The 24,950-nt window shown below is 36.5% G+C and overlaps 1 protein-coding gene across 3 annotated transcripts in view; it reads right to left on the bottom strand.

Moving 5' to 3' along the window:
- dpf3 (D4, zinc and double PHD fingers, family 3) overlaps positions 1-24,950 on the bottom strand; it is a 47,076-nt gene that overhangs the window by 16,854 nt on the left and 5,272 nt on the right. For all 3 annotated transcript variants that reach the window (XR_005007812.1, XM_036581980.1, XM_036581981.1), the window contains exons 2-4: positions 15,585-15,745; positions 8,629-8,736; positions 1,087-1,220 (exon numbers count right to left, since the gene is read on the bottom strand). Coding sequence is in view for 2 of the 3 variants with exons in the window: in XM_036581980.1 (XP_036437873.1) it covers positions 1,087-1,220; positions 8,629-8,736; positions 15,585-15,745 (403 nt within the window). In the remaining variant the exon portion in view is untranslated. The remainder of the gene's footprint in view (positions 1-1,086; positions 1,221-8,628; positions 8,737-15,584; positions 15,746-24,950) is intronic.

The raw sequence follows: 24,950 nt of genomic DNA, 5'->3' as shown, positions 1-24,950 counted from the left end.
TTTCTTTAAAAATAAACTTCACTCTTCTTTGAGTTCTTTGAGTGATGCCACAGGAGAAGCACCTTTGGTTACTTAAAGAACCATGTTTGAAAAATTATTTGAGAGCATGAAGAATCTTCTCATAAGGTAAAGGTGCTACACCAATTTAGGAGTTATTATTAGAACCTTTATATCTCATTTATGAAAATGGTTCTCAAAAGAATCATCCACTGAACGTTTTAGGGAATTAAAAGTGTTTCTTCTGTGGTATCATGCAGGGAACCCTTTACTTTTGACACCTTTATTTTTAAGAGCGATAGAAGTACCTCTTAGAAATGGCACCAATACAGGAGAAGAGAAAAAATGATCATTCCAAGTTTCTATTGGTCCAAGTTGTGGACTGTTCAAATAATGCATCACTTCTATTGGTCCAAATAACATACTGTGTCTATTGGGTCAAATAATGCATCACTTCTATTGGTCCAAGTAACATACTGTGTCTATTGGTTCAAGTAATGGATCACTTCTATTGTTCCAAGTAATTGACTGTTTCTATTGGGTCAAATAATGGATCATTTCTATTGGTCCAAGTATTGGCCTATTTCTATTGGTTCAACTAATGAATCACTTCAATTGTTCTAAGTAGTGGACTGTTTCTATTGGTTCAACTAATGAATCACTTCTATTGTTCTAAGTAGTGGACTGTTTCTATTGGTTCAACTAATGAATCACTTCTATTGTTCCAAGTAATTGACTGTTTCTATTGATTCAACTAATGGATCACTTCTATTGGTCCGAATAATAGAGTGTTCCTATTAGTCCAAGTACTGGACCATTTCTATTGGTCCAAATAATAGACTTTTTCCATTGGTCGATTTGTCATAAAATGTTCACAAAGTGTAAAGATTGGCTGGCATTTCCAATGGCAAAATATATAAAACAAAAAATGGGGTTATAAGATTTTTATATGACTGTGACAAAATGTGATATATAAAATAAGATGCTTTAAACTGTAGCTATTTTGAACATTTTGGACTGGCAGGGTATTTCCAAGCGTGTGCACGTGTGTGTGTGTGTGTGTGTGTGTGTGTGTGTGTAGATGCGTACCTGAATCTCCAGCAGTGTCTCCTCTTCTTTAGAGCTAGTGTTCCTTTTCTCCAGAATCCCCTCCCCTCTCAAAAGAGCCTCCAGAGCTGTGGCTTCAGTGGGTGGGGCTTCTTTCTTAGGCATCAGCTCAGCTTCTGAGAGAGAAGGAGACAGAGAGAATTAATGAGAGAGAGAGAGAGAGAGAGAGAGAGAGAGAGAGAGAGAGAGAGAGAGAGAGTGAAAGACAGAGAGAATTAATAAGAGACAGAGAGACGACAGAGAGAGAGAGAAAGAGAAAGACAGAGAAAGAAGGAGGGACAGAAGAGAATGAGAGAGAGAGAAAGAGAAGAAGAAAAGCGAGAAAGAGAGAAGGAGAAAGAAAAAAGCAATAAAAAGAAAGACATGGAAAGAGAGATACTGAAAGAAGAGAAAAGAAAGACAGAGTGAGGCAAGGAAAGGTGTACAGCTGAGTTTTCCTATGAATTTTGTGACCAAAATATACCATTGGGAAAAATAAAAACAAAGGAAAAATGAAAAAGTGAAAGCAATTCAACTCAGGATGACTTAACCATCAATGTCTGCACTCTGTGTGTGCTGATGGTGTGAAGGTCAGTTGGGTGAGCTTTGTCCTGGACGCACCTGCGCTTCATACATTTATTCTGCGGAGCTGATGGTCTGGCAGGCCTCATGAAAGGAGAAAGCCTCCAGGTGCTCAAGATAAAAGAGGGATAAAGGAGAGAGAGACAAAAAAGACTCTGTTCCTTCAATCCAGAGCTTAGTTCTCTGATGCTCTACATGTTAAATCTATGCAGCGACGGACATCATGGCGTCCAACACCTCCATGCTCTGTGTATTCTTTCCAGAACAAAGCAAAGAACCATGTGTGTTGGTGTTGGATGAGGCGTTTTCCCTTTCGTCTCTCTCTCTTTCTCTCTTTTCTTTGTGTCTGGCTCGTTCAGTCTCGTGGGAGCTGTGCTGTCACTCAGTCACTGATTGCACATGCTGAGCGTCTCCTGGTACTCTTCGCACCCCCGTTTCCACCCGCTAATCAGCAGCCGGAGCAGACACTAAAGACAAAGAGCCTAATCGAGGACAAATTCTTCAAACACACACCAATCAGCACAACAGATTGCCATTCACAGCTTCCTGAATTTAATTAAATCACTGGATTGCATTCACCAATCGGTGACTGTCAAGAAACACAATTTGATATGGATTTATTTAGCGATTGTGGGATTCAAACTCAAATGTTATTCAGTATTTAAAACCTGAATTCATGCTTAATGGTGTAAATGTGTGTATAGATTAATAGTAACAAACAAATAAACAAAGAACCAAATATAACAAAAAATGCAAAAGGACGTGCCAACATAATTTAACACAATAAGCTTTTAACCTTTCAATGTCTTGAGTTATTCTTGTGTTATTAATATACATACATTTTGCTAATGTCTGATTCAAATATAATTGCATAATTATGTAATTAATGACAATTATGACATTAATTGCATTTACATTTGATTTATGTTCTCACTTTATGTGTCTCAACAGAATTGAGTCTGCATTTGTGACTTTTCTCTGTTTGTTTTGAAGTCAAGAAATAATAAAATAAGGTAAACTACATTTGCACAACAATAACTTTTCATCAAATTAAAATCAGATATGATAACAATAAAAGATTTGAGGAAAAAAGATGACAATAGTAGTTAATTCAATCATGTCCTCAGAAGACATGTCCTTCAACAAGTTTTGACTGAGTTCTCTTTGAAAACTCTTTCAACATACTCGCAATCATCCACTAAGCGAGGGGGTCCAAAGCACAACCCACTTTACAGGATGTTCTTCTGCATGTAAGAATATGCAATCCATCAGAGAGTTCTCCAAATCCCCAAGACTTACATAGTGCAGCTTTTTACAAGAGTTTGAAACAGTATGAAAACGTGGTTGAAGTTTCAAAATGTACAGTTCACCCCCCCAGTCAATACAGTCTATATGTGAAAAAAACTAAGCTGCAGAAACAGCCTGTTTCGAATTTACTCTTCTTGTGATTCTGTGATGTCACAAAAACCGATATATATATGTCTACTCACATTGAAGTTATAAGGGGTATTTCAGTATTTTCATACATATACATATATATATATATATATATATATATATATATATATATATATATATATATAGAGAGAGAGAGAGAGAGAGAGATAGAGAGATAGAGAATTATATGTACATCAGTCTTTAGGCATAATAACAAAAACAGCCTGTTTAATTCTAAGGGCTAAAAAAATGCTGGGAAAGTAAAAATGACATGACTGTTTGGCACATAAAAAAAACTTCAGGGGAAAACATAAATTAAAAGTGGGATGTAGTCCCTTTCAGTTTAATAGTTAGTTTCTGAAATGATTTACTTTGATTTCTGAATTTAATATGCTCTGTTCACACTGCAGTTAGTTGAACTCCTGTGAATGTGGCCTGCACACTTAAATTTGTGCATGAATACATAAACTCTAACCCAACTCCAAAACATACACTGGTCTCTCACATTTACGTCTTGTTACTACACAGGATTATGCCTCACTGCCGCGGGGCGAACACATTGGCAGTTCTCCAGGATCAGGCCTAAACTCATTGATGTTCAATTCAGGATGCAGTTTCTGCAGTGAGACCCTTCACCTGCACAACTGCTGCTTTGACTCTGCTACCATTCCTTAGTTATAAAGCATTATGATACTGACAAAAATAATGAAGTCTCACTGCATCTTAGCAGCTAAAATCAACATGACAGCTGTTCGAACAGCTGCTTATACCAGCGTTTGTTCTGCTTTGTTAGCCACAATCTATTGTTTTATCGCAATCTATGCACTTTAAATGTACATCAAATGTGTTCCATGACTTTCACTAGTCACTGATTTTTAATGTAACTGTGTATTTGCATTGAATTTATGTTCAACTTGCGTGAAAGTGTAATGCCTATATAACCCTGAAACAGAACTGAACTCAGGCTCTAGTTTCACAGTACTGAGTTTTGGGAAGCACAAAACTTGAGCTTTTTCCTGGAAACCTGCAGATATAATACTTCTTCCTCTCAGCGGTGGGCCTTCAGGCAAATGCTGTTAACTTGAAGCTGTAAAAAGAGGTACGACTATAAAGACAAATACAAAATACTGTGCTTTTAAGACTGATATGTGTAAATGATCTCTGTTCTGATTCAATGCCTTGCATTGTGACACAATCAAAAAGTAGTCCAAGCTGAAAAACTCCTTGTAACCTCTTCATGAATTCTCGGGTCTGAACTTCAGTAGACTAAATAGGTGTAAATATGCAAATATGTTCATTTTTGTGACATCACAAAAACAATAAATTTAAAACAAGCTGTTATGGCAGCTGTGTGGACTGGGCAGTGAACCGTACATATTACAAATGCACATATCCACCAGTCACATCTTTAACTGTACATTTTATATACAGCACTGTGCAAAAGTTTTATTTATCTTTGCAGTAAATATGTTTTTGCCTGTAAAGGAACATAAATAGACCTACAGTAAAATGCTGGCAGATGGTGTTTGTTTTAAATATGCTACTAATATATGCATAACCTCTTATAATTTTAGTTCGAAGATTACATTTAAAGTAACACAAGTTTGGTTACTGACTCCAGCCATTGTGCTAATTTGTTAAAATTGCTAATTTGTTGTTGTCAGCAGCACCTGATTAGATAAACTTGGTATTCGATGGTAAACGCTGGACTCCCTCAAGAAGAGCTTTGTAAATGTACTGTACTGTGTATTAGGAATGCATCACACTGCATCATATTGGAATTGGCAGATAACTGCTTAAAAAAAAGATCAGCACTTGACAGATGTTCGGATTTGATGATATTTCAAATTGATATTTGATGGTGTATTTATTGAGCTCCAGAAGAGCACAGTGTTTAGGTGATGCTGGGTCACTGTGCTAAAACATTAGCATTTTATTCTTTTTACTGCATTTGTAATTCTATAGAAAAAAAGTTAGATTTCTCTGTAATGTTGATCTGTGTGGATCTTATCCCAATTTCTACATTTGTAAAGGTTCATATCAGCATCTGTACCTGAAAAAATAACAGAATATAGCTCACATTTCCCATATCAGTGCATCCCTACTGATTATGGATCCACTGAAAACGTTCAAGTCATTTCAGACTTTTAACAAATTTAGACTTTAGACTAAAATCCTTTTGCTTTGCTTTCGCTTTATACCTCACTTATGTTTATTATTTTATTAAGACAAATGACGGACATCCATCCATAGTTATAACATAAGACATACATACACATATATATGTTATATGTATGTCTTATGTTATAACATATATATGTTATATGTTATGTTTGAACAAAATATGTAACTATTATTTTTAGGGTTTGAGACAGCCAACAGAAAGTACCTCATAAATGATTATTTTGTATATATTTAGCTCATAACTATCTCAATTAATGCTGGGTTTACACAGATCATAGCAAAACTCTAGTAAATATCTGACGTATGAATATTTAATTTTTTTTTCTTAATTGTTCTTGAGCTATTTCAGTACAGTAGTATAAAAATTTTCAATGAATCTGTTCACTGTGCACATGTTCTGTTTTATGTGTTTAATATTTTTTGGTATTGTGCATTATATCCATTCTTTTCTACACAATCTTTAATAATATACATTACTTTTTTTTACTGACATCTGTACCATGTGCATCTTCTTTAGTAGATAAATGTTTGAGTCTGAAAAAAGAAATGTCACAAACCATGCTTCCTGTAAGGCTTTACTGACTCAGTAAATATGTTCTCTCTCTGCATCCACGTCAGAAGCTCCTACATTTCTTTTCCCTGAGAGAAATAACATTAGGCTGCTAACTGTTAGCAAACACATACCTCACGTTCCAAACTGTAACCGTAACGATGGGACTCTGTCTCTGCTGGACAGATACAGCTGTGTTGTTGTGGTGAAAGTGTTTGGGTGGCTGTTTGCAGCCCTTACATGGTTTAGAATAATCTGCTTCATCACAACAGTCACTGCACAAACCAGGAGTCTTTACACGTCTTCACATCCAATCCTACTGTTACTACCAACCACAGCGTCAGTCCTTCAGGGTTGTTTAGTTTAAGGTCATGACAACTGAGTGAAAAGACAGTTTCCATTGTGCTGGAACAGAACAAATGCAGCCTATTCTGCATGGGTGAAAATGTAGTTCCTGGCCGGACAACAACTTTGAACTTCCTGCTATACGGAAATCTAGAGCGGAAGTTTATAAATGGTTGGGATGCACCGTGGCAACTGCATGGAGTTCTAAAAATCAGACATGATATTACTGCTACTGAAAACATGTTCTGAGTGATTTATATATTTAACATAAAGAGATTTATCTGGATTGTAAAGCTTCACTGATTACACTATTGGACTGTGTTTTTTGTGAGTTTCTTTTTCATGATTTTTTTCAGATTTACCACTGTTTTACTATTATCAACATATCATTGTTTTCCAAAAAACAACTAAACAAAAAAAAAAAACTATTATCACCATTTTTATTTATTTTTTTATTTTTCTTTATCATTTGAACAGCAGTTTCCCTTTATGTTATGTGAACATTTCCTGATAAATGGACCAATAGAAATGCTCTAAAACTGCTTAGAATAAAATCTCTTTACATTAACTTACATTAAATATAAAAGTTTAAAAATAACCACTTCTGCCTTCTGTAAAGTTACCATTTTGGAGATGCTTGTTTTCCTTTAGACAGTGATGACAGAGAAATGTGTCTAGGACGTGTCTAGATTCACTAGCATATATTTATGTTAGAGACTTTGTAACCCCTGATTCTTATCACCACAACTGTAAAGAAATGTTTCTCTACAATAAACCACTTTATAATAAACCACTTTGAATGACTTTGCTAAACTCTGAACCACTGACTTATGCAGAAATTTTGAAAATTGGTGGAATTTCCATTTATGAAGCTACAAAATGGTACTATGTTTTTAGTACAACATCGGTAAGGTTGTACAATGCATGCTTATAACTGATGGAAAGTCTAGAAGTCTAGAGATTTCATTGTTATTTTGCTATATACACCATGTACATCATACAGTGTGCTATATGAATTCATTGTTTTATGTTGACTGTAATAGTCACCACCACCACCACCCCTCCTTTACAGGGACATTAACTTTTCTTTTTCATTTCATTCTTAATGTCACACAATTCCCTGCTTCTTCATAGTCATACAGACATGGGGTGATGTGGTACCACAACCAACCCACCCCCCAAACACACCCAGTCCCTCACCCTCCACCCACAGCACCTCCTCACCCACCCATACCACCCCTCTAAGTGAAAGGAAAGAGATAAATCACAGTTAACATTATTACATAATTAATTACCTAGGTACTCAATGAATTACACTAGCAGTCAATCTACATTTTATATTGTCAGGTTCAAATTGGCACTTCTGATTTCTTTCTGTTGGTTTTGGTATCAAAAAATGGAAAAATATAGTATAAATGTATAGGATTGTTTTGCTTTTTCAAGTAAAATATTTCTTTCTTTTGCTTTTTTGTTTCAGGAAGCTATGAGTGAGAAATAACCACATAAAATAACTTCTAGATTGAAAAACAGGGAACCTACTTTTTCTTTAAGTTCAGAGAGGTCATTGTTTTTGAGAGAGCTGCCAACACAGGAGGTTTCATTAAGTGGTCCCCAAGAATTATAAGAATTGAGTTCACTTAAAAATAGCTGTACAGCTGCTTGCCTTGGTATTTTAAAGAGGAGACACGCTTTTTACAGTGTGGGCTGTTGAATGGTGATCATGTTTATAGTGGCAGCTCTGAGCATACTTACTCTCTTGAAATGTAAGATACAGCAAGTTGATTTCAAAGTTTAGACAAGCACAGGAACTCTGTCCTAATCCAGCCAACATCCAATTTCACAGCACAGCTTTGTTTACACTGTGCAGCTCCGGTATCCACTTCGGCCTTATATAAGTCTCATAGACAAATGTAGCTCTACCAAAGGCTCTACATCTGCGATGTTTCATTCCTTGGTTGTGCGCGGCATTTGGAATTGCTTGGTGCGCAGTGAAAGGAGGCCTTCTAGACTGCAGTATTAGATTGCTGAAAACAATGCATTGGGCTTCCTTTAGACACAGACTGGCCTTTATTCATTCTTATCGAGTTCCACAAGCTCTATCAAACCCTCCCCTCCCCAACAACAACCACTAACACCAACTTAGCCTCACTTACATTCTGATGCTGCATGGCCAAATGATTTCAGGGGCCCAGTCAGGGCACACAGAGAGAGAGAGAGAGAGAGAGAGAGAGAGAGAGAGAGAGAGAGAGAGAGAGAGAGAGAGAGAGGGTAATGAGAGCCAGATGGGGCCAATGCTAAAGTCTCTGAATGACCATAGAGAAAAGGAAGGGGAGAGAGAGGGAGAAAGAGAGAGAGACACGAAGGAAATATGAAGCCAAGGTGTATAGTGTGGGAGGGAGTTTGTGTCTGTGTGAGAAAGACAGAGAAACCTTCTGTTATGTTCATACCAAGCCTGAGTTCACACAGTCGAAGCTGAGGGTCCATGGGGGGATGAAGCCGCCTCTTCTTTCTCCAACAGCGGGCAGGGTAAGTGTACATCTGACCCGCAGCCAGTCCTGCAGTGGCACACAAGCATGTTCAAAACAGTGTTTACAGACATTCACATACTAAAACTAAAACTAATACTAAAAAAAGTTCTGCCAAATATTACAGTTTATCTTGCTGCCTGATATATTATTTGTCACTAAATAAGGAAAATGTCATTGAAGAGTTTCATTCTAAAATGCTGTATATACATTTGAAACAATTTTGGATGTAAGGAGTTTTTGAAAAGAATAACTGCTGACATAAGGGAAAACACATTATCATTATTGCTCTAATAACAGTGGTATTCATTATAATGCACGATTATTATATTTCTTGTATGTGTAAAGCCCACTCCCAACAATGCATATCATGAAAAAAAATTCTTGAAAGTAGTCTAAAATGCATTTTGGAATAAAAGCTCTTCAATTAATAATACATAACAATGAAATTACAATGTAAAGAATTATTATACAATAATTATTACACAGTTACATCAGTGCTATCAGAACAAAACCTTGTATCTCAATTTTTGTCATTTTTCTGTTTATGATGCAATTTGAAAATGCTTGATGCCCTTTATATTATGTGTAGATTTCATGATGAATGGACCAAAAGAAATGACAGCCAAAAAGTCTGGTTCCATTGACTTTAAAAGTTAAGTCATTAAAAGTAAAGTGGGTTTTTTTCTTCTGCTGTAAAATCATTTTGGAGTGAAGCACTATATGTTTAAAATCAGTGTGCCATCCATGGCCAGTAGTCCAAGAGAGCATAACTGGACTTGCTTTCTCTGGGTGGGTAGGATAGCCCTCACTTTCCCTTCATTAATTAATGTTAGCACACTTATTAGACAACATAATAATCAGTTAGCGTTCTCCTCTAAACGTGTTGAGCTGTTCAATGAAGGTGCAGCGTTTTTTAAAAGAAGTGGTTTTGCTGGCCTTGTATGATAACCATCACTCTCCCAGTTTGATATCATTGTGTGATAGGGGGAGATCTAGCAGGTGGCACTGCCAAAGACTAACCGGGGGCAAAACTGGGTAAAAATAAATAAAATAAAATACAATAAAAATGAAATAATGTCAGCATGAATTGTAAATCATAATGCATGTTCCTTCCTGAACATATTTCCAAGTGAAACAACATGAGGATCTCAGAGCTAGCTGAGCATGTTTATTCAATAATAGGTGGAGGTCAAACATGATATTATTGGTTAATATTATTTTCTCCGTTTGCTGGTGCACAGTGATGTAATCAAACATCAGATGTTTTAGAGGCAGTTAAGTCATTACATTTTGATACAAACAAAAAATTTTGTTTTCTAAATGAAAAGATATGGTGAAACTTGCTCTATATGACATGATATAGGAGCATAAACTAACCACACAGAAAAAGGTCATTTCTGAAGTATTTACCCCCTTCACGATTTTCTCTATTACTATTATTTGTCACAGTTAATGCTTTTAGATCTTTAAACAAAATGTAATATTAGACAGAACTTTACCAAACACAAAACACATGTTTTGCATTATTATTTAATTTACATAAAGGAGCAAATCTATCCAACATGTGAATCATCCATATGAAAAAGTAACTGCCCCTTAAGATTAATAACAGGTTTCATGACCTGTAGCAGTAATAACTGCAACCAACCAACCCTGCCACAGCCTCTTTATTGGGTTCAAGTCAGGACTTTGACTAGGCCCCTCCAAAACTACTTTAGTTTCTTTTCAGACATTCAGATGTAGATTTGCTTCACTATTTTGGATAACTTGTTTTTGTTTGACTTTCTTTGCTGTTTATTTTTTGCTTTCAGCTCTTGGACAGATGAGCAGACAGTCTCTAAGAATTATCATCTCATCTAAAGATCTGAAAAAACTCACTGTCATAGATGCACAAAGAAAATCAGGAAAGGAGCAAATACTTTTTCATGGCGTGGCACGGTTGTTTGCGAAAGTTTGGGCACTTCTGGTCAACTTACACATTTTGTTACTTGTCTAAGCAAAAGGAGGTAGACACCACCTCTGCATAAAACACACTCAAATATGACATGTTTCTGTAATTACATACTGAATTCATCACATTGGAAAGAAAAACATAAATGTGGCATGTGCATAAGTTTGGGAACCCTTTTAGTCAGTACTTCGTAAGAACAGCTTTGGCTGGAATCACAGCCTCCAATTGTTTCTTATACCCAGCTAACAGTCTCTGTTCTTGATTTAGGACTTTGTTTCCCTGCATAACACTTTTAGTTCCAAATATTCCAAAGTCATCTTGCATACACAGCATATTTAAGATCTAACCACAGATTTTCAATTTAACATTTAAGTCCATTCCAACTTTAGTGTTTTGTTTTTTGGAGTATTTCAAAGTTGATTTTGATGCATGTTTTGAATGATAGCCTTGTTGTAATGTCCAGCCTCTTTCCATCTTTAGTTTCTTCACTGACTGTTGGACATTAGCTTCCAGAATTTCTTGATGTTTAGTAAAATCTGTTCTTCCCTCCATGCTCAAAACATTTCCTGCAGCACTGGTTGCCAAACAACCCCAAAGTATAACAGATCCACCCTTTGATTAACAGTTGGCAAAATGTTCTTTTATTGAAATGTTACTCCGTTTTTCCTGGGTATTGTAGTCAAGACTAAGAGTTCATTTTCATTTCATCAGATCACAGAAAATGATTCCAAAATGCCTCTAGCTTATCTGGATGTTTTGCATACTTCAGATGTTGAGTTCTGCGATGAGATCACAGATAAATTTTTCTTTTGATGAACCTCCCATGTAGATGATGTTTGTCCAACAATGCTGCACATTCATTTACTGTTCCCAAGCCAGGTCCTTGGCAGTGATGTGGGGGTTTTGCTTTGCATACCTGTCAAGTCTACAAGCAGTTTTAGCAGAGAACTTTCTTGGTCTTGTAAATAGTGTTACTTAACTTCTACAGTTGTCCTTAACTTCCATTTCTTAATGACATTTCAGAGAGTGAAAACTGTAAGCAGGAAGTTTTTAGACATCTTTTACAACAAATAATGCTTCATGCAGAGGTGGTGTCAACTTCTTTTCACTTAGAAAATCAACAAAATGTGTAATTTCATCAGGGGTGTTCAAACTTTCACATACAACTTTAGCTGTGTCATAGCTTTGTAAAATAATAACAAATAAAACATCTTTTAACCTTACACTAAATGTTTCATGTATCCAGATTATAGTGTGAACGTTTTTCATGCAAAGACAATATATAGATTATCTTTTTTGTGGGTATCATTATCAGAAACACAAAATGTTAATTATCAGTTATCAATATCGGCCCAGACGAATAACACGTTAAATGATACTTGGCAGCAACTTTCATAGGTCCACAAAGACCAAAATTGTTGCTTATAACTCTGGTTTGATTACCAGGTTTGAGCTGCATAACAGTGTCACTGTTTCACACTACTGTTCAAAAGCTGAAATCACTCATCATAATGATTGCTGATATTTTATTCAATAATATGTTATGCAGTGGAGATTGAAATGCTAAGCTAGACACCAGAAGGTATTTTGATATGTTTTATTAAATATTTCAAGTTTTTGGGAACACCAAGAACTAATTAAGTGATAAATAATATACTGTACTCATCTATTTAAAGTTATTCCTTGATACATTACCTGGAACATGGAATTTGATCACCACTTTTACAATACAAGGAATTCTGGATGTTAATTTTATTATAACTCAATTATAACAGATTTCTCATTTCTCAAATTGACATTTTTTTCATTTAAATATGGAAATATCACAGTTTTAGGATTTCTGAAAATTGAAAGCAAATAAAAATTATGACAAGTAAAATATAGAAATACTCAAGATTCTCCTTCTAGGTCACTATTTAAATATGTGAACAGTGTTGGGAAGATTTTTTTTTATTTAGTGGGTAAGTATCCTAAAAAATGTCCTCCTAGAACAGTAAAACATAACTGTATTCTGAATACTGCCTTTACAAAATGTACATTTGACTGAATACCAATATTTAATTTCTGTATTCTGAACACACATTCCCAAAACTTATATTCTGTTACATCCTAGCTCCATTTGACATTGACCATGTTAAAGCTTTAGTACAAAAAGTTCTGACTGTTTTTTTAGGCTTATTTTTTCCACTGAAGCTTGTGTTCAGGTGACTGTCAGGTGCATTTGAACTGCTCATTAGAGGTTTTTGCACAAACTTGTAGAGTCCAGCTTGAGTGCACACTGTCATTAAAGCTAATTCAAGAACTAAAAAAATTTAAAAATTCATGTACATATTTCAAAGAATCTACTTTCACTCAAATTGTTATGCTGATAATAGAATTTGCAGTTAAAAACACTTCTCAGACATTTCGACCTCACTGTTTTACATAAAACATAGCTTATATTATTTAAAGTTGTTGAATAATTTACGGTAGTTGCTGCAGTTAAATGAACTGAACTAGACACAGGCTTGAGTAGAAGAAACAAGTGAGACAGAGATAAGCCCTAAATAAAAAACATGCAATAAACACTGGTTTACCACAAAGTACAGGGTGTGTCTGAGAGGCTTTAGCATGCAAGATGTTGATTCTATTTGTGTCCAGCTCTCAGCAGCATATTGTTCCTTTTGGCAGAGACTTCTGCTGCCTCGATATCAACAGCAGCTCTGGCCGGGTCAGAAGGAAGAGAACGCTGTGGCACTGTGTTGCTGTCTTTTATAGAAAAGCTATTCAATTCATAACAGACTTAAGCATAAAGCTGAAGCAAAACTGGGATACAGCTTAGGATGTAGCTTATCTATCACAGCTAGTTGGTCTAAATAGGCTAAACACAGAGAGTCTGTGTTTATTAATCCAGTGTTTGTAACATACTAAATTGTCCTGTATTTAAAATATCAAGTATGTATTAAAAACATCCACTACAAAGCAAGCCTGCTTCCTGTGTCTATTTGGAATGGTGTAAAAGAAACACCAACTAAATCTGATGTGAAACGTCTAAGCCTAGATCTAGTTTGTATTCTAAAGGAAAACTCTGAAGTGTGTGTATAGCAAAAGCTCTCTTTATCTAAATACTTGTGGCAGGATCAAACATTACGGAATACATGTGATGTCCACTGATGGCTGACCATTGATCTGAAGCATATTTGGGGAATTTTGGAACTGTTCAGTTCATTTTAAAACATTTCAGAGCACAAATGGGGAAGGGAAATAGCACCTTAAGAGAAATGAGCAACACTTTATTTTTCAGAATAACAGTAGCTAATAATTAACAGCTAGTAGTTATTAATCAGAAACAGATTCAAACTCACTTATATAAAATCATGTTTGTACCTTAATTAGTTCCAGTTTTAAAATGTGATTTGCTGAGCCACATTTGAAGCTGTTACACATTATGGATGTTATAAACAAATAAACAATTGCTCTACCAATGCTAGCAGTTAAAAATGTCACAATGTGAACATTTTAACGTTCAAAAAAAGTAAAAAATTTTAGTTCTTATTTGAATACACATACTTATCTTTCAAGTTAAAGAACATTTTTGAAGTGCACGCACAATGGCAAAATAGGACATTTTTTTCTGCTAGATGAGGCTGAAAATAGTGGTGTTCAAGACTGCTTTTTGAGTGATAGCACAACTAAAGCAATCATAGTACCATATCGACAGACATATGTTTCGCCCATGTTCTCCAAGAAAAAGTGTGATGCATAAGAGTGTTAGGAAGTCACATTTGGGCAGTGATGTAGTAGAGAGAAGGACATGATGGACAACAATGGCTTTCCAGAGCTACTGGGGTAGACTTAGCCTAAGCTAGCCCCACTCACAGTATTTATGTTCATTTTAACATGGACTAGTAATGAGTGATAGATATAACTTTAGAACTTTGGATTATAGAACTTTCAGTAGCTCATCATCATACATTCCAGTCCATCTTTCTTAGTTCTTTGGACATATAATCATAAACATATTATAGTTGTCAGCCACTCAGGTCAAAATAAACCTGGTTCTTGCAAACACAGTTAAAAAGATGCTCCTAAAGAAAAAAAAGTGGTTAGTAAAGAAAATGGTTCTATATAGAACCATGGACACTCAGAGAACCCTTTGCATGAATATAGGGTTCTTTGCATTTGAAGGCGTTCTTCAAATTGATGGAGAATGTGCTATAGATTATTCTATATAGAACAATTTTGAAAAGAGTTCTATATAGCACTGAAAGTTTTCTTCTATGGTTACAAACTTGATAACATAACAATACCAGAACCCTTTAAAAAGATCAATCTAAAAACCCTTTCATGATGTTAAGAACATGCAAAGGGTTTAATCATGCAAAGGGTTCTTTGAATTTTCATCGTTCTATATAAAACCATTTTCTTTACCAAAGAATTCTTGATGTACCATCTTTTTTAAGTGTTCAGGCTATGTTTAATACAGTCTCTCACCTATCAATCAATAGTCCTCAGTCCACAGTCCATATGCTTTTTCATATCTCAGTGTATTAATGAAGAACTCAGTTGATGTGTGAACTCATAAGTGTGTGTATATCAAGTATTTTACAGTGGTAACAAACATAGCTCAGCAAATCAAATTTCAGAACCTGATTGCTATGTTTTAGAATCAATATTTTGATGGCCACCTGATTTTGGACTTGTCTGTTAACAAATAATCACCGACTAATGATCTGTTATTGGTCAAACCAATTTGCCAAACATTTGCATCATGTATTACTAAAAGAAAACACTATCTACTGTTAATGAACTACATTGGAAGAGTGTATAGTATATAGTGATAAATATTAATATTAAATTAGTTGATTTATTTAACATTGTGTATTTCATCACTGGCCTTTTGTAGCCTTTCTCAGGTCATTGCTTTAGTTTAGGGTTTGTGTACCTGGCCCTCTGTGGCGTTTCTCCATCCAGATGTAGCAGTTGTTCTGAGCCACACCGGTCTGTGAGTCCAGGAAGGGCATGCGGACACTGCGTTCAGCACACAGGCGGGCATTGTAGCTGCGGCAGTGCTCTATGGCCTCCTTATAGAACTGGTCACCAAGACTGGAGAGGGACAACAGCAAGAAATTCAAATCACATTACTACAGTTTTTTAAGACCAAATCCAACACAGAGCACTGTGATTATCTGTTTATCAGTGCCACTATGAAAAACATTGGTCTTTAAAAATTCTAGATGGTCAGTTTCAAACCAGGCTTACAAATGTTGTCAATTACAGGTTCATCAGTACATCATAATGCACTGACGTGGAGCGATTCAGCTGGAATGCTAGAACAGACTATTGTCAATTACAGTACTATTCAAGTATGTACCTATTTTTATTTAGACAAAATAAAAATCTCAGGCTAAATGTAAAAATCAAAGCAGAAAAAAATCTTGTATTGTTTTTTATTGTCTTATTAGAGACACACAATCAGAATCAGCCAAAATTGAAATGAACAGATTTTATCTCCATAAAACTGGCAATCAGCCAATTTATGTTTTTTAATTTTATGGTGTAAATAACATGATATTTAAATGCTGCTGTGATACCTGTACCAACGTGTCATTATTGTGCTAAATAGCCAGATGCCTCTTTATTTAGATAGGCAACAAATTTTCCATTCAAGAATTTGCAGTCTGGCTCATTAAAGAGTAAACAATTTATTTATACGACCATTTCGGCTAATAGTAAATACCGGTACTAGTGTGTTACATGTGTTCATTCAATCCACACAGTGTGAGTTTTAGGTAAAAAAGGCTGATAAAAATCTGCCGAAAAACAGCAAATTTGGCTGTAAAGAAATCGGAATAGGACATGAAAATTCATAATTGGTGTATCCCTATTTTATATTCCATACAGTGTAAATAGTTTCTCCAGTCACATTAGTGCACACAGTGTAGTTTTAGAAATAATTCTAAAATAATCTATTTAAATCTTGGGGAAAAAACATGATGCACTGAAATTACTTCATAAAGAATCAGAATTCATTCACTGTGAGGCCAGAGACTTACAGCCCTATTGTCAACACACAAATGTCCTTTTCATACATAACACTGCCATGCTAGATTTTCAGAATCACAAGTAGCTTTTGCTATTCAGTGAGTATTCTCTTCATTTTACCGCACAGATGTTTGTGCTTACTTACTTCTGCTCTTGTTGTATGTATTTGTCTGCCAGCCACATTCCGTAGCTCATTCAATCACCACCATTAACTTGCTGTTCAGTGTGCTACCTTCAACTGTTAAATTCCTGTTGATGGCTATCTGAGCTTTCTTTATGTAGCCTGGTGGTCAACAATCCTCCTAAAGATCTACCTTCTGGCAGGTTTCACCTCCAGCCCAAATCTAAAACATCTCATTCAGCTAATCAAGGACTTCTGAATCAATCATTAGATGGCTCAGGTGTGGTCGATTAGGGCTGGAGCTGGGGTCTGCAGGATGGTAGATCTCCAGGAGCAGGTTTTTGGTGACCACTGATGTAGCCATTCTGTAGACCAGGTACACATTTACTTGCAAAGCTATTTTTCTTTGACACTATGTAAGACATATTGGATAACTGAGTCACTCTTGTACCTTTCCCAGAAAAACACACTCAGCTTAGAAGACTGTTGGCCCTGTCTGCGAACTTAAAAAAATAAAGGTTTCCATGCAAACATGGTATAAGGGTGCATCTGTGAGCTAACTCAGCATTTTCTGATGATGATAGGTGGGGGTGGTAGGAGTGGATGATGAAACATTATGTTATTGGCTAATTATATTATTTTTCTCATTGAGACATAATCAAAAATCAGGAAAACATTTAGAGGAACACAAAAGTCATTATATGTTGATAGAAGATTATGGAGAAACAAAAATTTTGTCCTTTCAATCAGGGTTTCTTATAATTTTGGATTTCTGGTATAAAATAAGCTTGTGTTAGTTGATATTTTACGTTCAATGACACAGGTAGACTTGTAGGCACGTGTTTCATTGTAAGTATACATTTATAAATACAGGCTATGAAGCATAGTAAAGACAGTTATACAGCACCATTCTTTTAGGATTGTGTGTAAACATATATTGAAGGTTCACAAAATTGCATTGTTACAAATTTTTAATGACCATGACTAAAAAAACATTTTGAATGAACAATATCTGATCAGTTTAATAAGGTCAGTGTCAGTGTTGATATCAGTCCAGTATATAAGATCAGTGCATCAGTACAAAGAACCCTATTTTATTTCTTTTGGCACCTTTAATTTTAAGGACAGGAGAAGATCCATCAGTCTGTAAACTGAAAGCTGAAAGTGAGTCTCCGGTGCTGGGCATGAGCCAGCCAGAATGCGTCCTGTCTCGATTAGATCAGCCCTGCTCCGGGTTAGAGGATGCACAGTTATGTGAGGAATGTTGGGCTGGACAAAGCGGAATACTCCGACCCAGCAGTGGGACACAAAGGGCCACAGTGTTCAGAGAGGGAGAGAGAGCTAGAGCGAGAGACTGAGAGTAAACAGGTAGGTAGAAGGGAGTGTGTTTTCCAGAGTGAAATGGGGCGGCTACGGTAATGTGATAATCAACTAACAAAGGTGATGCATTTCTATGAAAATGAGAGAGCAATTCCCAAATCTATGGATACAATGAGGAGTTATCAGGCAATCGTACTTAATTTGCCTTTCTTATATACAAACCTAAATGGAGTACTTCATATCTGCAGAACTCCTTTCATGTCTGAAATGCATCAAACTGCATAGTTTTGAAGTGAAAATGAAAGATTTCCTGTTTAACTTTTGTATATCTTTCCCCTTTCTTTGTACCTCCCCCGTCTACATTTCCTGTGTGCATTATTTCATTCCCTGAAATGCCTGTGTTATCTGTGGAAAGCACTGAAGAACTTCAAATCACTCCAAGCTCACAACCTGTATGAGGGCCATGACTGGGTCACCTGCCATTGACCAGTACTCTCTGAAGCACTTGGCCTTTAGTGTTGATCTAGGATCGCATTCTTCGCAACCCCGATTTCAGAGTTTAGAGGATGAAAGGGAAAACTGGTCACAGATTAGCAGCAGAGGTTACTTTATCAGCACCATCTCAAGGGCAAAAATGGAGACTTAGCGATCACTCAGCATCCCACAACTGCTGCTCAGCCTCCACAACCAGCAACACTCCATCCTCATGCTGCATTGCAGTCGAGACAAGCTCTATTGGTTCTAAAAGGAACTGTTTGGCAAAAAGTCATATTTGGACTACAGATGGGAATTTCAGTCAAATTTGACATTCGAATTTCCAAGGCATTATTCAAAAAACCCCTCCTGGATGTTCCACTTTCAAATGAGTTTGCATAGTTGTCACTGACTTATAAAATGCCAGCGTTATGGTGCAGAGATTACACTGTATCTCATTTTCATTTATTCTTCAAAAGAAGATAAATGAAACTTGCAGAACAGATGTACATTTTTTAGCCCAATTATATCTCTAATTTTCCACAATCGGAAGTGATTTTCCGAATCAGAAGCATCATCGGAAACGACTGACGGCACGGATGATCTGATAGAGAAAGTGTTGATGAGTTGATCTTTAGCCTTCTTATTGAGTTTTGAACTAATTGGAGGCCTTCCAATATTTTCAAAATGTTTGATTTTTACAGCTCAAAACATTTATAGGTGCTGTAGTGTGAGTTAGTGACATGACTGAACATGTGGGCAACAGCCAATGGGAGAGCTGGAAAAAAGAGAAGGTATGTTTATGTGCAACACTGGACAAGCTGCCCTCTATAACTTTAGTGCATTAATAATCAAAGCTTCACGGTACTGATTTTACAAATTTACATCAGCTCACCAGCTAGTAGTAACATTGTCCACCAGTTTTCACTGCAGAATAGAATGACATACACATTTGCCAAACCCATTTTTATCAACACTCTGTGCTTTTGCGTCTCTTTTGCATAAAAGCACAAACAACTTTTATGTTACCACTGGTAACATATCATTTGGGAGATACATGTCTTTGTTAGGACAGCAACAATTTGCTCCAGTCTAAAACTAAAGAAGGAACCTAAACAAGCACATTTGATTTTTTTTGCCAAACTATCACTTTAATGCTCAGCATTTGAATGGTGACACTCATAAAAGCGTAATCCTAATCTTATGGGCCCAAGTGACCTAAAGCTTCAAAGCTGTCACAGTTGGACCCCTTAAGCTTTAGCTAAATTCTGCTGGCCACTTTCAGTTGCTATTGAGCATAAAACTGTATATGAAACTGAGATGAAGAAGAAGAATAAACATGAAGCTAGGTGTCACAGAGCGTCCCAGCCGTGTGTGAGATTTTAAAGACCCGGCAGAGGGGCTCTGTTTACACTGCTGTTGCCCCAAGAGCTACACAAAGCTTCCACAGAGGGCAATGTTTAGTGTCTGCCGTTCCAATCAGAGGCAGCCGTTACTGACCCAAACCTCGGTTCAGCTGTGCAGCGCTGAGGCCTCTTCTGTCCAGAAGAGGAAATCTTTTCATATTCAAATAGCCCTCTTGAGTGGATTTTAAGGGTCCCTCTTTAGACGAGTGTTGCTGAATAATCATTGGCTTAGGGAGGTGTGTCTCAAAGTATTGTTGTTCCTTTTGTGATCCATATGCATAGTGCTGCGATAATCAGTGCTGAATTTGAATTAAACATGGGCTTTGCACCACAGTCGCTGGAATATGAATATGGTTTCACCGCATAAACAGCGTCTCGATGGAAAAAGGAAAGGGAAGAACAAAGCGTTCTTATGCAATGTCGTCGACCAAAAGTGTTCCTCCACTCACTTTCTTTTTCTCCACAGGGAGGTATTGTATAACAGTTATTCATTCTGAGTCGGGTTTAAACCCATTGACTTGCTGCATTACTAGCAGATACCAAATGGCCTCAACGCATCTTTATCTCTGTCTGTGGTTGTGTCTATTAGGGTTGTAACAATTCACAAAACTCATAATTCTGTTCAATATGATATGGTGGTGTCTTGATTTGATACTATTTCCAATATGGTAAAAAATAAGGAGTGTCTGAAAATCTGCCTCATGTTAATATGTTAATGTTTCCATTTTCAATTTATTTGAGCGTTCAATACTATTTAGGTACAATATTTTATAATGATGACCAAGCCATAAGTTAATATACACTTACAAGTGGTGTGCTTTTCCTCCCTGCCCTCAATTTTGAGGTAAAGAGTAAACAATATTTTCAGTGGAGGGAGGATCTGCCCACACAGTGGGCTTGCTTGTTTATGTTTTATTATAGTTCATGCAATATAATCAGTATTATAAACAGAGTACTTTTTTTGCACCAATCTGTTAAATGTATTGTACCTGTGCATACTGAATTGAGAGACTTGAATATCTATAAATAAAGTGATGTGATACAGAAAAAATAATAAAAAAAATAAGAACGTCTTTTTTTTGGACAGCAATGACATCAAAATAAGACTTCCTTTACTTCAAATTGTTCTCTATTTTTTATATAAAAATCATATAATTAACCCTAAATTTCAGTATCTTCAACTTGACCTCACACTTTGGCTGTCCTCTCTAAAACACCCTCTGCACAGCAACCACACATTAAATATAGATACCACCCTGTGCACTTTTACAGAGGATTTTAAACCAGGACTGCAAAAAATATAGTTTGTTAAAGCACTGGCAAGGCTGCAATATGCCAATGAGTCCTGTTACAAATGACAGAATCGTGAGTATCCTGACCAAATCTCAGAATTGTTCACACTGATGGTGATAGGAACAAGATGTCCAAAAGCCTCTAAAAAGCTTGCATCAAATGAATATGAATATGCTGCCTCCTGTCTGAGATCTTGTTTTCAGATTTACCACCATATTACCAATATCAGTATCACATATAAAAACTTGTAGATTCACTTGTGGTTTTGAACAGTAAATAAAATGGCTATATTCATGTTGCAGACACTCTGACTCCTGGTTCCCATCACCTCCACTGTAAAGAGGAAATTTCTCTCCAGTGAACCATTTCACATCAAACTCAGTGGACCACTGCGGTCCAACTGCTTTTTATGAGTTTGGAGATTGAGTGTAGGAGACTACAGTGCTCTAGCCTCATTACATACTCATTAATCCAATTGACAGTTAATTAATTTGTGCTGCTGTCGAGCCATTAGAACAGCGAGCAGCTCTATGGAACGGAACGGCTCCCTAATTTGTGACAAGCGATTCTGATGAGACTGCTGATTAAAATAATGACGTCTGATGAATTTGTAAAAAGCCCAGGCAGTAATCCAGAACTTCCAAAGACAATTTAATGTAAGACTTGATTGTGGCCTCTAATTAAGGACATGTTCATTCTGTCATAGTAAATGTACTTATGCACTAGTAAGACCAGAAAGCACTCTTCCTCAGCAGAATATGTATTAAAACTTCAAAAGTGTCCCAAAATAGCATTATGCCAGCTGTAAAACAGATTGCATCTCTTATTACTTTTAAACTCTAGTACAATTTATCTTACATTAGTTCATTAAGGAGTACTTATGGTTCTGTGTTCATCTCCAGAAATAATTAATAATCACCAGTATTTAAGTAGACTGGCTCAGCCTTTTTGCCTCAAAGCTAAATATTGCAGCTCTCATTACTGGAGACAAGAATAATTTGTAGTGATAATAAATTCAATATTAGCAATGGTTCTTCCTCCCATCCACATGCATATTGTTGTAGTTTTGCACAATTTTGTGGCCAGCATAATACATATGCTCACACTGTTCTTTCTCAAGGCATTTAACGTTCACTTTTATTGTGCATCATTGCTTCCTCGTTGGCTGGAATGCTCATGTGAGTGTTTTCAAATTCTTTTTGTTTTTGATGTTGATGTGGATGGGCATTCAGGCTGTCCAGTATGACGATATATACCGTTACTGTGACAGATTATGTCACAATATGCCTGTCTGAACATATCATATCAGTGCTTGTAGAACACTGGCCCACTGAATGTTTCATTATGGAGAGCAAAATTAGTCCTGTTTAACTGGATTTTGAGCAACACAGTATACCAAATATTGAATAAAAGTCATTATGTTCACAGTTTTTGATAGCACATATTAAAATGTAGCAGTACTAGTTCTCTTTGTTTGTTCCAACTAATCAGATGTCTGAAAAAATAAATATATTTATGACATCTTTGTGATATTTGAGTATCGTGAAAATTTTGTGAATCGCAGTATTATATTTTTGCCATATCACCCACCTCTAATGGGGATCTTTTTGAAAATGGAGGGAAGAAAAATGCACTTTCAGAAATATCTGGACATGTGTAGACAAGGCCTGAGAAAAGCCATGGTGAATCACTTGGAAGCACATGGAATACATATACGAATACCACCAATGTTTCCAAACATTTCTCCATAATTAAATGGTTAAGACTGGAATGCTCTGTTCTCTACAGAGTCAGAATAATTCACAGTGATGGTGATAACAACCAGACGTCTGAAGCATTTACTGATTCTAAAAGCTCCCTTACAGATCTTCATTACAACATATGCAAGTTACGAATGTGTTGCCTGATGCCTGAGACATTGCTTTACAATAGTTTTTAGATACGATTTGGCCTAAAACATATTTTTTTAAATACAGGCATGGTGGAGAAGTACATGCACTGCACTGAAAGGCATTATAGTACCCAGCAAAAGCTCATTTGTTCAGATTTACCAGTTTAATTTACCAGTTACCATTAGCAACATTTCACATAAAAACATGTCTAGGTTCAATGGCGGTCACCACCACTGTAAAAAGTAAGTTCATCTAAGATGAACCATTTGACATCAAAAGGCCCTGAATGATTTTGTCTACATCTGAATAATTACATCTACAAGTGAATTACGCAGATATTTTGAAAAATCATTGGAATTACCATATAAATTCTATTCAGGGTGCAGAGTAAGGTTCCTGAAGTGGTTACCTGGATGAGTTTGGATCAAATCCAATCAGTGACACTTTAACCGGCCTACACGAGATCAGCGTGTCTGAACAGACATGCTCCTTCAGCTTACTGCTCCTTTTAAGATATCATCGACATTGTATGGGGGAAACCCCAGTGCCTTAAATAATGGAAGGAGCTGTGAGCGAGGGGGCAAGGTTCAAAGCGTGTAGGTTCAGGAGCTGCTGGAAAGGGTTTTTTTCCATATGCTTTGTCAAGCAGAGGAGGGAGGGGCCAAAGGTCGTGTTCCCCCCAGGCTCTGCCACGCTCCGCTTTCTTAGCAGGCAGGGAACAGAATGGCAGAGGGGTTTAGACTGAGAAGATAGATGCTTTTTTGTATTGTTTCATTTTGTCTCTATTGTTTTTAAGCCCAGGAACGGATCTAGAAGCTCAGAGTTAGAGAGTAAAGTTATTACTGTAGAGCCTTGGGGAGAACAGTACAGTAAAAATGGATAAAAACCATGTGGGTGTGTGCTGCACCCAGTCTTACTCTCACACGCAGAAACCGAACATGTGCAGGCTCCATGTGCAGCGCAGGAAAAGGGCATAGCGGTATGTTCTCTTTTTTGGCACAAGCCCCAGTTATTCACACACACAAAGGATTTCAGGCTCCTCTGTGTTTTTAATGCACCGCTGATGTAAGGACCAAAATTCATCCAGACAGATGATTCCCCCATCAAGCTGCTCACACGCAACATGGGGGAGGGGTGCAGACTCCTGCAAAGATGCAAACCCCCCCCACCACCACACTATAACTTAACCCCAATATTTTCCACCTCCCACAACCCCTTCAATCTATGTAGAACACAGTGTACCCTACCTGACTCCATCCCCCTGTTATCCCTGAGGATATTGCTGCTGTTGTAATGAAAACATTGTATCCAAAACAGCAACTTGATGGAAAGAAAAATGTTTTTTTAACTTAAATATAACAAGATCTTAATGAGATTCAGGCACATTACATTCAGTGTCCAAGCCTCAAATCTGAAAAAATGGATGTGCTGGTGTTCTCATAGTATAATTTACTGGAAATAATGACATTTTCTTTAACAATCACAATCGTAGTGTTGGTCAGAAAAATCACAATTAGATATTCATGTCTTCGCTGTTGGAACTAAACCTCATTTTAAAACACGAGCTGATCTATACAATGTGTCAAAATTTTTGACTCCAAGTTTTTCTTTCCCTTGTAAAATTCCCATTGTGGAGACACAAATTGTTCCAACAGCAACAATACTTAATACTATATATACATAATTAGCATACAATTCTGTAGAAGCAAGATATTTTAATGTAAAATATAAAAATCAATAAGAATCTTGACTTCAGAATC

This window comes from Colossoma macropomum, unplaced genomic scaffold (genome assembly GCF_904425465.1).
Source record: "Colossoma macropomum unplaced genomic scaffold, Colossoma_macropomum, whole genome shotgun sequence".
Classification (NCBI taxonomy): Eukaryota; Metazoa; Chordata; class Actinopteri; order Characiformes; family Serrasalmidae; genus Colossoma; species Colossoma macropomum.
Note: the sequence above shows the minus strand (reverse complement) of the source record. Positions and strands in the feature narration are given on the sequence as shown.